The sequence below is a fragment of the Dendropsophus ebraccatus genome, chromosome 2, assembly GCF_027789765.1.
Source record: "Dendropsophus ebraccatus isolate aDenEbr1 chromosome 2, aDenEbr1.pat, whole genome shotgun sequence".
NCBI classification, from domain to species: Eukaryota; Metazoa; Chordata; class Amphibia; order Anura; family Hylidae; genus Dendropsophus; species Dendropsophus ebraccatus.
The window spans coordinates 62,395,450-62,409,516 of record NC_091455.1 but is presented as its reverse complement, the minus strand read 5'-3'; the positions used below and the strand labels follow the sequence as shown (position 1 = coordinate 62,409,516).

Here is a 14,067-nt window from a genome sequence, read left to right as displayed (position 1 = left end):
CTGTATAATACAATATACAGGGAAACAACATGGCTTATATATAGAGAAGGGCAAAACAACATGTCTCATATATACAGAGGGGCAACAACATGACTATTATATCATATATGAACCATGTTGTTTCCCTGTATACAGAATACAGGGAAACAACATGGTTCATATATAATATAAAAGTCATGTTGTTGCCCCTCTGTCTATATGAGACATGTTGTTTTGCCCTTCTCTATATATATATATGCCAGATAACAAGCAACAAATATTACCACTGCATACTGACTAACACCACCGCTGCTACTGACTAATCCACTGTACACAGATCACTATCACCTCATCCAGTCATATAGAGGTACCCAGCTCTACACAGGTTCTGTACACCATATACAAAACATTACAGTGCAGATACATCAAGTGACTCACAGGGGATGTCTTCTCTGATCGGAGTTCTTCCTTTTTCATCTTCTTTTCCATTTGCCCTGTGCCGTTATGAGAACTTCTCTGAGCCACAGAATCTGCCAGACAGACATATTAGGCTCCACACTCTGTCACCATCCTCATCTCTCTACACACTGCACATCTGTATTGGCCCCTTATAGATGGCTCCCCCTGTATCCCCCCCCGTATAGATGGCTCCCCCTGTATTACCCCCGTATAGATGGCTCCCCCTGTATTACCCCCTTATAGATGGCTCCCCCCTGTATCCCCCCCTATAGATGGCTCCCCCTGTATCCCCCCCCTATAGATGGCTCCCCCCTGTATCCCCCCCTATAGATGGCTCCCCCGTATTCCCCCCTTATAGATGGCTCCCCCCTGCACAGCAGATTAAAAAAACAAACACCCAACTCACCTACCAGCGCTCCCCCGTCGCTGCTTCCTCTCCTCTTCTGCCCGCGGCTGATGCGTCGCTCCCCGGGGGATTCTCCGGGAGCGCACACATCCGGAAGATCAGTGTGCGCCCAGGCAAGGACTTCCGGTACAGGAAGCCCCAGCGACGCGCACTGAGGTTCCTGATGCGTGCGCTCCCGGAGAATCCCCCAGGGAGCGATGTATCAGCCGGGGCCAGGGGGTGCGCAGGGCCGTCTTACCCATTGGGCATGGGAGGCGGCTGCCCGGGGACCCTTGCCCCCTAGGACGCAAGGGCCCCCGGGCAGCCGCCTACCATGCCCAATGGGTAAGACGGCCCTGGATACAGCCTAAGGAACGCCTAGAAAACTGGGATACAGCCTATGGCTTCGGTAAATCCGCTCCTCTCTAGTAAAAACTAACAATAAAGAACAAAGCTAGGTAACATTTCTTTGTCCTTTCTCCTGAATGGTCATATACAACTTTGTTGAGTGACCCAAACAAGATCACTATACAGTATGGTGGAAACTTTTTTTTTTTTTTTTTTTTTTTACACATTAAGCTAGTTTCACACTGCGTTTTTGCAATCCAGTGTGAACCTAGCTTTACATTACACATTATCATTGTATGGTAAGTATATGCATATGATTTTTTTTTTTATGGGGTACAAAGGTCCTGGGGTTAATGGCCTTGTCGCTGTGTCACTTTTTAGCGTGCTTGGAGTACAATTTGTAAAGCTCAGTCTCTTCCAATTGACTCCGTCATCCACAATATCAGGTATGATTCTATATGGGTTGGTCTAGGAGGCATGGAATCCTTCTGTGTCTCCTATGATATACTACCTTCTGCCACTGAACCCTACATTGTTTATAGCAGTTGAGCAAAAAAGTAGCTGTATGACACATCTTTGTATTATGTATGTGTCCATTATTTCACAAATAATTTACAGTAGGGAGCGTCTATATAATAACTGCCATGAATCACCTTGTTATCTAGTTACTAAATGTTTTTATTTATAGGTTTTTTTTTATATGTACACAATGACATACCTAAAGGGCAAAGTCTAAAAGAAGTCCATATAAAGGAAGATTACAGTCTCAGAATCTCTTCTATACCTGCACAATGGCTTTCTCTCTGCTTCTGCTGCTTCTTTTCTTCTCCAATGTTAATTCTTTGGTAAGTGTTCTTTATGAAACCCATGAAATGTTCTCAATATCTGTATCTGTACAGTTGCTAAACCCTGGTCTGTTTTTTACGTAACCTGAGGGTAGGGTTTACACATGACGCTAAGGTACCATGTGACCAGTTACCTTACAAGCCACATGCACTTTACCTTAAATGCTACAGTTTTGCTATGTGATTATTAGCTACATAGTTTTTTTAGGTGAAACACTTTAATGGTGCGTTCACACCTACAGGATCTGCAGCTGATTTTCTGCAGCAGATTTAATTTAAATAACTGAACACAGCATCAAATCTGCTGCAGATCTGCTGCAGATCCTGTAGGTGTGAACGCACCCTAAGGGTATGTTCATATGTACTAAATTTGTTGTGGATTTGATGGTGCAGATTCCAACTTCCTTTTTATATTGCAGCAGATGAAGTATATTTAAACATAATCTGAATGCATACATATTAAAGGAGAAGTCCTGCCATTTTTAAAAGGCAGCAGCCAGCAGGGGGGATCTCTATCAGGAGTAGGAACTTACCTCTCCCTGTTCCTGTGGTGAGCCTTAGAAAAAAAGCCCCCCCCCGCAAGTTTTGAGTTGAAGGGAAAATATCTGTCCCAGCTGATAGACTGGCCGCTCAGCTAATCAGTTACCGGAGCGACATTCTGCCCCAGTGACTGCATGGCTAAGCGGCCAGTCCATCAGCCGGGTTGTGAAGTGTCCGTGTAGGAGGATGGTCCTGCCGCTCGCCACATTCTACTCCTGATCAGATTACCCCCTGACGGTTACCGCATTTTAACCCCTTCAAGACCAAGCCTATTTGCACCTAAAAGACCAGGCTCATTTTTTAAAATCTGACCTGTCTCACTTAATGCGCTTATAGCTCAGTGATGCTTTAACGTATGCTAGCGATTCTGAGATTGCTTTTTCGTAACATACGGCACTTTAAAAAAAGTGGCAAAATTTGGTCACTACTTTGTGTTTTTTTGTGAAAAACATCAAAATATCATGAAAAATTAAAAAATTTGCATTTTTTTGAACTTTGAAATTCTCTGCTTCTAAAAAAAGAAAGTCATATCACATAAATTAGTTACTAAGTCACATTACCGATATGTCATCTTTATTCTGGCTTCATTTCATAAACATATTTTACTTTTTTAGGGTGTTACGGGGCTTAGAAATTTATCAGCAAATAACCACATTTTCGTGAAAGTTTCCAAAACTGATTTTTTTTTTTTAGGGACCAGTTCTTTTTTTTAAGTTGATTTAGGAGGTTTGTATACTAGTAACCCCCATAAGTGACCCCATTTTGGAAACTACACACCTTAAAGAATTAATCTAGAGGTATAATGAACATTTTAACCCTACAGGGGCTGGAGGAAAGTATTCACCATTAGGCCGTAAAAAAAATAAAAAATTAAAATTTTCTAATATATATGTTTAGAATAAAGTTTCTCATTTTTAAAAGGAACATGAGAGCACCCCAAAATTTGTAATGCAGGTTCTCCTGAGTACTACGGTACCCCATATGTGGGCGTAAACCACTGTATGGGCACACAGCAGGGCTCAGAAGGAAGGGAGCGCCAATTAGCTTTTCCATTGCAGATTTTGCTGAAGAAGTTTCCGAGCGCCAGGTGCGTTTGCAGAGCCCCTGTAGTGTGAGGAGAGAAAAACCACCATAAGTCACCCCATTTTGAAAAGTGCACCCCTCAAAGAATTCATCTTGGGGTAGGATGAGCATTTTGACCCCACAGGTGTTAGAGGAAAGTATTCAAAATTAGACAGTAAAAATGAAAAACTCGAATTTTTCCCATAATATGTTCGTTTAGTTTGAAATTTCTCAATTTCACGAGGAACAAGAGAAAGTACCCCAAAATTTGTAACGCAGGTTCTCCTGAGTAAAAAGGTACCTTATGTGGGCATAAACCACTGCATGAACACACAGTGGGGCTCAGAAGGAAAGGAGCGCCAATTAGCTTTTTCAATGCAGATTTTGCTGAAGAAGTTTCTGAGCGCCAGGTGCGTTTGCAGTGCCCCTGTAGTGCCAGCGGAGTAAAATCTCGCCATAAGTCACCCCATTTTGGAAAGTGCACCCCTCAAGGAATTCATTTTGGGGTGTGGTGAGCATTTTGACCCCACAGGTATTAGAGGAAAGTATTGAAAAGTAGACAGTAAAAATGAAAAACTCAAATTTTTCCAATAATGTTCCTTTAGTTTGAAATTTCTCAATTTCACGAACAGGGGAGAAAACTCACCCCAATATATGTAATGCAGGTTTCCAGCGTAGAACGGTACCCCAAATGTGGGCATAAACCACTGTATGGGCACACAGCCGGGCCCAGAAGGGAAGGAGCTCCAATTAGCATTTTCCATGCAGTTTTCTCTGAAGTTTCTGAGCACCGGGTCCGTTTGCAGTGCCCCTGTAGTGTCTACAGAATAGAACCCCCCAAAAGTCACCCCATTTTGGAAAGTGCACCCCTCAAAGAATTCATCTTGGGGTAGGATGAGCATTTTGGTCCCACAGGTATTAGAGGAAAGTATTCAAAATTGGCCAGTGATAATGAAAAATTCAATTTTTTTTTCCCCCCCCCAATAATATGTTGGTTTAGTTTGAAATTTCAAAATTTCACAAGGAACAGGAGAAAAAATGTACTACAAAATCTGTAACTCAGGTTCTCATGAGTAGAACGGTACCCCATATGTGGGCATAAACCACTGTATGGGAACACAGCGGGGCTCAGAAGAGAAGGAGTGCCAATTTGCTGGAGCAAAACCGCAGCTAGTAATAGTTATTAGAATAGTGCAGTTACTAAAATAAAATTAAAAAAAGATTACAGGTAATATGGAGTGGTAACGGACAGTCTGGGGTGGTTACGGGTAATCTGGAGGTGGTTACGGACAGTCTGGGGTGGTAACTGTCAACATGGGGTGGTCACGGGCAACCTGCTTTAGTTACAGGCAACCTGGGGTAGTTACAGGCAACCTGGGGTGGTTAGAGGCAACCTGGGGGGGGTTACAAGAAACTTGGGTTAGTTACAGGCAACCTGGGGTGGTTAGAGGCAACGTGGGGTGGATACGGACAACCTGCTGTGGTTACAGACAATCTGGGGTGGTTACGGACAATCTGGGGTGGTTACGGATAAACTGAAGTGCTTATATGTAATCTGGGGTGGGTACATGTAATTTGGGGTGGTTACAGGCAATCTGGAGGGGGTCACGGGCAACGTGCGGTGGTTGCGTGCAATCTGGCGTGATTACGGACAACCTGGGTGGTTACGGGTAATCTGGGGGGGGGGGGGGGGTTAGGGGTAATTTGGGAGTAAACTGCAATTATTACTATAATAAGTGTGTGTTTTTATTTTTTTTTGTATGTTTGCCACTTTTTGTACTTTATACATTGATTTTCACTGTATTATGATTACTGTGATATTTTTTATCACAGTAATCATAGTTCAGTGACAGAGACCAAATTGGTCTCTGTCACTTAAAATTTTCAGAGTTGGCTGGTTGTGGAGCGCATGCGCACTTCATAACCAGCCAGGACATCAAGGAGGAAGGAGCTCCCAGGATCAGGTGAGTATATGGGCTAGGGGGGGGGGGTGACTAGGGGACGGGGGTGACTGGGGGGGTGGGGGGCGACTTGGGGGGACGGACATATCACTTTTTTATCCCCTGTCACCAATCATTCATGGTGACAGAGGATAAAAAGTGCTGGGGAGCTCATGGCACAAGCGATCAGTGGTATATAGTATATACCGCTGATCGCCGCATAGGCGGTCTTTAAGGGGTTAATGGGGGTCAGCTGCGGGATCGCAGCTGATTCTTATTACCTTCGGTGCTGCAGTCAGATGAGAGCGGGATCGCTATCTCTGCAGCGATCCCGTTCTCATCATAAAACCCCGTCAGAGCAGGAACGTATATATACATGTTACTGACGTGAAGGGGTTAAAAATGGCTGGACTTCTCCTTTTGAAGAAAAGTGGTGTGGATCAACTCACCTTCAAAATTGTTGATAGCAAACAAAACTTCTTAGGAGGATGCACAGGCGAGGTCTTAGCGCCTGGTAGCGCCTGGTAGATGAGAAGTATAGAGCAAATAATGGATAATCCAGCTCTCCAAGGTGCTATCCTGTGTTAAAGCCTAACTTTTAATATCGAACGAGGTAAAAGCCATAGCTGCGTGTCTGACATGCAACTATGTTTTTTTAACTTGTATGGCATTAAAAGTTATGTTTTAACACATGACGACTTCTGAGTGCTGAATTATCCATATTTGCTCCATACCCTAAATGTGCTTAACATTTAAAAATTACACAAAAAAAAGTGCGATACAAAAACCATGACAATTCATGATTAAAAAGAAAATTGTGGTTTTTGTGTGTGGTAATTATCCATGTAGGACACTTCTTATTATTTGTTATGTAGAACACCTCTTATTATTTGTTATGTAGAACACCTCTTATTATTTAGATCAAATAGTCAAAAGCTTATAGATGCCAGATCAGAATGCCAGAAAGACATTAAAATCCTTGTAATAGAACAAGAAAAACACAAGGGAATAATTGTACAAATTACAGAAATAAGAGTTTGGGTTTATTATCTACTTGGTTGATAGAAAATACTCAGATGGGACCACAGTTACTAATGGGGTACCAAAGGGGTCAGTATTGGGTCCACTTCTATTTATTATATTAATGACCCAGTAGAGGGGCTACAGAGTACAGTCTACATATTTTCAAATGACACTAAACTGGGTAAAGTAATCACCACAGAGGAGGGTAATATAATACTACAGAGGGATTTGGAGAACCTGGAGGCTTGGGCAGAGAAATAGAAAATGAAGTTTAATGTGGATAAATGTAAGGTCCGTACAAATAATAAGTACAGTTATGTGCTAAATAATGAAACACTGTCTAAAACTGCTCCCGAAAAGGGCTATTTAAAGCAGAGTGATAATTACAGCTAAATCTCTTCAAGAAGGTCACCAAAATTGCATTAAGGATGCCTTCACACATACCGACTCGCAGCAAAAAACTCGCTGCGAGTTTCTGCTACGAGCCGAGGTCCTGGAAGGCCCCTATCACTACATACAAGCAGTGGTCTGAAAGACCGCTGCGTGTATGTAATGCAGCCACCCCCTTTACCCCTTCGGCTCCCACACCGGTCCCGCACCGCTGTCTCCATACATTACCTGGCTCTGGCTGCACGGGGTCCCGGGGTCCTGCTCTGCCGCCTAGCCAATCAGTGGCTGCGACTGGGCAACACACTGATTGGCTGGGTGGCAGAGCAGGACCCCGGGAACCCGTGCAGCCAGAGCCAGGTAATGTATGGAGACAGCGGTGTGGGAGCCGAAGGGGTTAAGTGGGCGGCTGCATTACATACACGCAGCGGTCTTTCAGACCACTGCTTGTATGCAGTGATAGGGGCCTTCCAGGACCTCGGCTTGTAGCAGAAACTCGCAGGGAGTTTTCTGCTGCGAGTCGGTATGTGTGAAGGCACCCTTAGTGTTCTTTAGGGGGGTGGCTTTCTTAAAGGAAATGGCCAATATGTGTATTGAATAATGACTGAAAATTCATCACACAATATCTGATATGGATAAAGGGTTGGTCTTCTCTCAGAGGTGGTCTTCTGGAGAGGTTTCACTGTAGATTACTATTATATACAATGCTGAAAACTTCATCAGTGGATTCCAACAGATTTAGCAAACCTATAAAGAAATTATATAGTCCATATTTCTAAGCTCTAAAAGGAGCTTAGTATTAGTTGGTTATATAAAGATGCATAAAACCATTGCATACTATGAGCATAATCATGAGCTGAAGCAATGGTATCCCAAACATCAGCCTCAATATTATCTGCGGTATGTAGTCTCTTCTTATTACACTGTGTTTGGGATTCTCTAAATAGTAGGAAAAACTATGCCTATGTATTTTGGGGCACTCCTGGTTTGTATAGTAAACACAGTGTTGTGAACAATATGTTCACACTGCATTTGTGCATCACTATTATTGTATTTGCATTTGAATGTTTAATTTTAACATACGGAAAAAATGTGAGTTTTTTTTATGTTCACATTGTGTACACTAAAAATGTAAAAAAAGAACCCGTTGCCATTTTTTTTTTATTGTGAAAGTCAATAGAAAATGCATGCAACTGCATTTGTTTTTTACTATCTGTTTTTGATTCAGTACCCCCCCCCCCCCCCAATAAAACAGATACGTTTAGCGGACCAAAAAAAAAATGCTTAGACTTATGTGGCCAAAAATAATAAAATTACACATACAGTGTAACAAGATTAATTGCCCGCTTCAGACATTGTAAATAAAGTTTGTGTACTATAACAAAAGAAACAGATATAGACACAGATAGACACACACAATAGAAAAGGCATAAATGAGGGACTTGTACAGCATACATGGAGGCTGTTCTGCTCTATACTTTTGACTTTATCCAATCCTTTAAAGTTAATGGCCTATCCTCACTTAGGGGCCTATTCCACCGGGCGATTATCGTTTGCATAATCATTAACGATCTCAAACGACCGCTATTGCGAAAGACCTGAAAATGTTCACTCATTTCCATGGAACGATAATCATTACTTATGATCATATTTGCGACCGTTTTTTCTTCGCTATTGCGTACGACCGAACGATGTCTTATTCAATGCGAACGATTCACGAACGTTTTGCGAACGAGCAACAATAAAAATAGGTCCAGGTCTTAAAGCGATCAACGATTTCTCGTTCGGTCATTAATCGTTAACTGCATTTCAACCGAATGATTATTGTTTAGATTTGAACGATTTAACGATAATATGAACGATAATCGTCTGGTGGAATATGGCCCTTATTCCCTAATGCCTAATTCTTAATCCTATCCACTACAAGGGACAATATTACCCCAAGTAATAGTATGGCAAGTGCAAGGACAACATTAAAGCTGATGGTCAGGAGAGCGTGGTGTCGGAGCTCTGCCCTGATCTAATATTGGTGCCCTATCCCAATTAACACATCCGTAGCCCTCTCGAACCCACAGCTACGGACTGGACCAGCAGCAATGGACAGGACTATGGATACAAATAAAATAAAATAAACAGGAACGCTGTCTGTGTTTTCTATGAATCCCCATAGAAAACCTCTCCTGATCTGGACAGTTCCTGTCTCCGCCAGAGATGTCAGCAGAGAGCACTGTGTCAGACTTAAAGAGGACCTGTCACCCCCCGTGCCGGGGTGACAGGCTCCCGACCCCCCGCTGGAGCACCCTATACTCACCTGATCCCGCCAGGTCCCGCTTCTGGAGGTGGTCAGGTGACTGAGATATGAGCGCCTGAGAATGATGGAGCATCTGACTAGCCTGTCATTCTCTATGAGCGTTGGACTCATCTGAGGAGCGCGCGCCGGGCTTTGGGCGCTCATATCTCAGTCACGGGGGGTGACAGGTTCCCTTTAAGATAAAACAGCATTTCCTGCATGACCTATAGGAGCTAATAAATATGGGAAGACTTGAGATTTTTTAATAGAAGTAAATTACAAATCTACATAACCAGTATTATAACTATAATTTCTGACACCAGTTGATTTGAAAGAAAAAGATTTTCGCTGGACAACGCCTTTAACGGATGTGTGAAAGGGGCCTAATGATAAGCTATCAATTTTAAAGACTAGATAAACTAAGGATGTAATGTTTCCTAAGTATGAAGGGTTCTGTAAGTATTTATTTGACTGCTTTTGACACCAATTCATAACATGTAGAAAAATCTACGACTCCACCACAGATTCCAGCAAACCCTGAGCAGAATAGCGAAGCATGGAACCCTAATATGTCCAGTAAAATGCCAGACAATATGCCAGAGACTGGACAGACCCCATAATGGTCAATGAGGTCTATCGGGTGCCACATGCCATTGGATTAATCCAGCACTGCCATCATTTTTATGTTCTGCTCCTATGAGAGAGATGAATAACAGAATGCTTGATGCTGATGTGAATGAGTATTTCTGGGATAATCATCATGTTTTCTCTTTTTCAGCCTGTACAGAGTGAAACAGGTAAGTCTCCTATATATGTATACAGCAGCAACAGATTCCATAGCACTTTACAATTAGAAAATGAAGCCAGTTTCAGATGAATATAATAGGGCTGCATTTTTATTATGGGGATCTCCTGATTGCAGATGTAATGGGGGAGAAAGATCAGGCACATTGATTTCAGTTTGTCCAATCCTTTTGTTCTTGAAGAGATAAGCTGCCGCTATTGGTGTCTGTCAGCAACTTTCTCCCCTCTCACCATTCAGAATACATGCGCACTTGCCCGTGGATGTGAGAATAAGGAGAGATAGCTGACATCTATCAGAAGTAAATGTATGGGCCACTATAGTATGAGAACATATTACTTTGTAACTGATAACATATCATCAGAATTTCTGACTCATCGGATGCCATATTAAAGGATATTGATTAGATAAATAATTCAGCATAAGCAGAACTCAGCCTGTTACATAATAAAAAATTCCCTTTTAGACATTATACTGGCAATAAGATGAGGCAATGTATACAATGTGTACCTATACAAATGAGAGCCTGAGGGGGTGGAATGACAACTTTATGGCGGAAACCCTTTCCTAACATGTGATGTGTGTGGGAAAAGTGAAGATAAGTCTGTATGATAAAGTGTAAATGCTACACGTTCATTGGGTTTGTTATACATTGGTTATATTGGTTTGTTATACATATTGTTGATGGCAGAATGTTATAATGTAACTCTATGGAGGTATGAAGGGAAGCAGGGAATACGGAGCTCTGACCCAGCAAGATATTATATGATACTAATCAAAATGATAGAATTGAAACTGTGAAGATTCTAAGGTCTACACAGCAACTGTGCAAAGTTACACATTAACTTTCTCATAAATCATAGGGAGATCAACGGTCTTTTGGTGGTTGAACTAAATGAGGGAAGAATATGTACAGTAGTTGCCTTTGCAGAATACACTGACTGCAGAATACACTGACTGCAGAAGTGGATAACATTGACTATCTGTTTATAATGTTATATGTCAAGGAGTGGAACATAAAAGGGGCAGCAGGGGAACAGTTGAACGACAGTAACAAGGGCCAAAATACATGCTAGAAATTGGGCCATAGCATCCCCAACGCATCAGGTCTCATAGGGTGTTCTTAGTAAGTAGTAACCGCTGTGTACTAAGAGTGATACAAACAAGGTTTACCAACAACAGCATAATGGGCAGCCAAGACCAAGCGGGTAGCATGTCTGCTTCAAAAAACTGCTGTAGCACCAAATGCTGGCTATACAGTATAATATCTCTTAACATTTTAGTGCATTTCTGGCTGCTCCTTTGTGGATTGGCTAGTGGATCTGTATAGGGATTTGCCCTACATTGAACATAGTGGGCTTCAGCAGCATTAGGTCCTTAATAGGGTATAACATGCATTACCAGGGGAGTGTCAGCAGATTCTGTCAGGATGTAGACATGGAATCTGAGCCTCTGAGTTTGACAGAATCCTAAGGGCCCTATTCCATTGGACAATTATCGTTCAGATTATCGTTAAATCATTCGAATCTAAACGATAATCATTCTGTTGAAATGCAGTTAACGATTAACGACTGAATGAGAAATCGTTGATCGCTTTATAAGACCTGGACTTATTTTTTTATCATTGCTCCTTCGCAAATCGTTCGCATTCAATAGGACGTCGTTCGCAGTAGATACGAACGCAATAGCGAAGAAATAGCGAAGAAAAAACTATTGCAAATACGATCATAGGTAACGATTATCGTTGCATGGAAATGAGTGAACGTTTTCAGGTCTTTCGCAATAGCGGTCATTTGCGATCGTTAACGATTATGCGATCGATAATCGTCCAGTGGAATAGGGCCCTTAATCCATGGCTGCATACTAGAGTTGAGCGAACCTCGAGCATGCTCGAGTCCATCCGAACCCGAACTTTCGGCATTTGATTAGCGGTGGCTGCTGAAGTTGGATAAAGCCCTAAGGCTCTGTGGAAAACATGGATATCGTCATTGGCTGTATCCATGTTTGCCAGACAACCTTAGAGCTTTATCCAAGTTCAGCAGCCACCGCTAATCAAATGCCGAACGTTCGGGTTCAGATCGACTCGAACCCGATTCCGGTTCGCTCATCTCTACTGCATACCTACTTACAGGGCCGGGACAAAGAGTAGGCAGGGGTAGGCGATGGCCTAGGGCGCCAAACGTCAGGGGGCGCCATCTGGATGGGTAAGTAATTTATTTACCCATCCATCCTACCCCCCGCTCGCCCCCCTGCCTGTCTGCCGGCCCGCCCTGCACTGTAACTGTTACATACAGCAGGAATAGAGTGTCCAGGAGGTGTAAAGGACTTTTGATGACATCATGCCCATGTGACCAGTGTGGGAGGAGCTATCTTCCTTTGCTAGGCTCTATGAGGCAGCTAGTTTCCTAGGCTGTTTATGAGGCAGTGAGGGCAGTGTATAAGATCAGCAGGAGGTAAGCCACACTGAGGGCACTGGTCAGCAGGGGGAGGGGTAGGGGGTGTGTGTGTGTGCATAGATATGAGATGTTCTGCAGGAGTGTGTGTGTGCATAGATATGAGATGTTCTGCAGGGGTGTGTGTGTGCATAGATATGAGATGTTCTGCAGGGGTGTGTGGGTGCATAAATATGAGATGTTCTGCAGGGGTGTGTGTGTGCATAGATATGAGATGTTCTGCAGGGGTGTGTGGGTGCATAAATATGAGATGTTCTGCAGGGGGGGGGTGCATAGATATGAGATGTTCTGTAGGGGTGTGTGGGTGCATAGATATGAGATGTTCTGCAGGGTTAGGGGTGTGTGGGTGCATAGATATGAGATGTTCTGCAGGTCAGGGGTGTGTGGGTGCATAGATGTGAGATGTTCTGCAGGTCAGGGGTGTGTGGGTGCATAGATGTGAGATGTTCTGCAGGTCAGGGGTGTGTGGGTGCATAGATGTGAGATGTTCTGCAGGTCAGGGGTGTGTGGGTGCATAGATGTGAGATGTTCTGCAGGTCAGGGGTGTGTGGGTGCATAGATATAAGATGTTCTGCAGGTCAGGGGTGTGTAGGTGCATAGATATGAGATGTTCTGCAGGTCAGGGGTGTGTAGGTGCATATATATGAGATGTTCTGCAGGTCAGGGGTGTGTGGGTGCATAGATATGAGATGTTCTGCAGGGTCAGGGGTGTGTGGGTGGACTGTTATGTGATGCTCTGCAGGGTCAGGGGTGTGTTGGTGCACTGTTATGCGATGGGGAGAGCGGCCTCTTGTGACCGCAGGTAACTCTGCCACAAGAGTGCAGTGAAGAGAAGACGCATGGCCCAGGTGAGTATAAGTGGGTTTTTTTTTGTCTGTATTGGAGAATTACTGTTATATGGGAAGGGTTAGGGAGCACACAGGGGTCTATATATAACTGGAAGAGCACACAGGGGTCTATATATAACTGGAGGAGCACACAGGGGGTCTATGTATAACTGGGGGCAGCACACAGGGGGTCTATGTATAACTGGGGGCAGCACACAGGGGATTTATATATATATAACTGGGGGAGCACACAGGGTCTATATACTTCTGGGAGAGCACACAGGGGTTCTATATACTTCTGGGGAGCACACAGGGGGTCTATATACTTCTGGGGGAGCACACAGGAGATCTATATATTTATGGGGGAGCATTCTGGGGGCAGCACACAGCAGTCTATACTATATTGGGGCTGCACAGCGGGGCTTTACTACAATACTGGGGCACAGGGACACCTTAAAACTATGGGGGCACAGAGGAGTGTAACTACTATATAGGGGTACAGAGGGGGCTAACTACTGTATGTGTTGGAGCCTAAAATGTTTCTCTGACAGATTCTGGAGAGAAGATTCACAGCCAGAAGACGACTTCTAGGTGGCCCAGGCTGGATGGAGGGAAAAAGAAAATGTGACAGATCGGAGAAGACGGCCCATGTGAGTCACTGGATGTAACTGCACAGTTATAGGGTTGTAGTGATAGGGGTCACGGTGTGGCGGTATTACGGAATGGT

At 43.5% G+C, this 14,067-nt stretch overlaps 1 protein-coding gene across 2 annotated transcripts in view; it reads left to right on the top strand.

The window, feature by feature from the left end:
• The first annotated feature begins 1,882 nt into the window (after positions 1-1,882).
• The window catches only part of LOC138784480 (meprin A subunit beta-like), a 52,045-nt gene continuing 39,860 nt past the window's right edge, over positions 1,883-14,067 (top strand). The window contains exons 1-2 of one of the 2 annotated variants that reach the window (XM_069960066.1): positions 1,883-2,016; positions 10,037-10,055. In XM_069960066.1, the coding sequence (XP_069816167.1) occupies positions 1,963-2,016; positions 10,037-10,055 (73 nt within the window). In that variant the 5' untranslated portion in view covers positions 1,883-1,962. The remainder of the gene's footprint in view (positions 2,017-10,036; positions 10,056-14,067) is intronic. The other variant, XM_069960065.1, reaches the window with a different exon arrangement.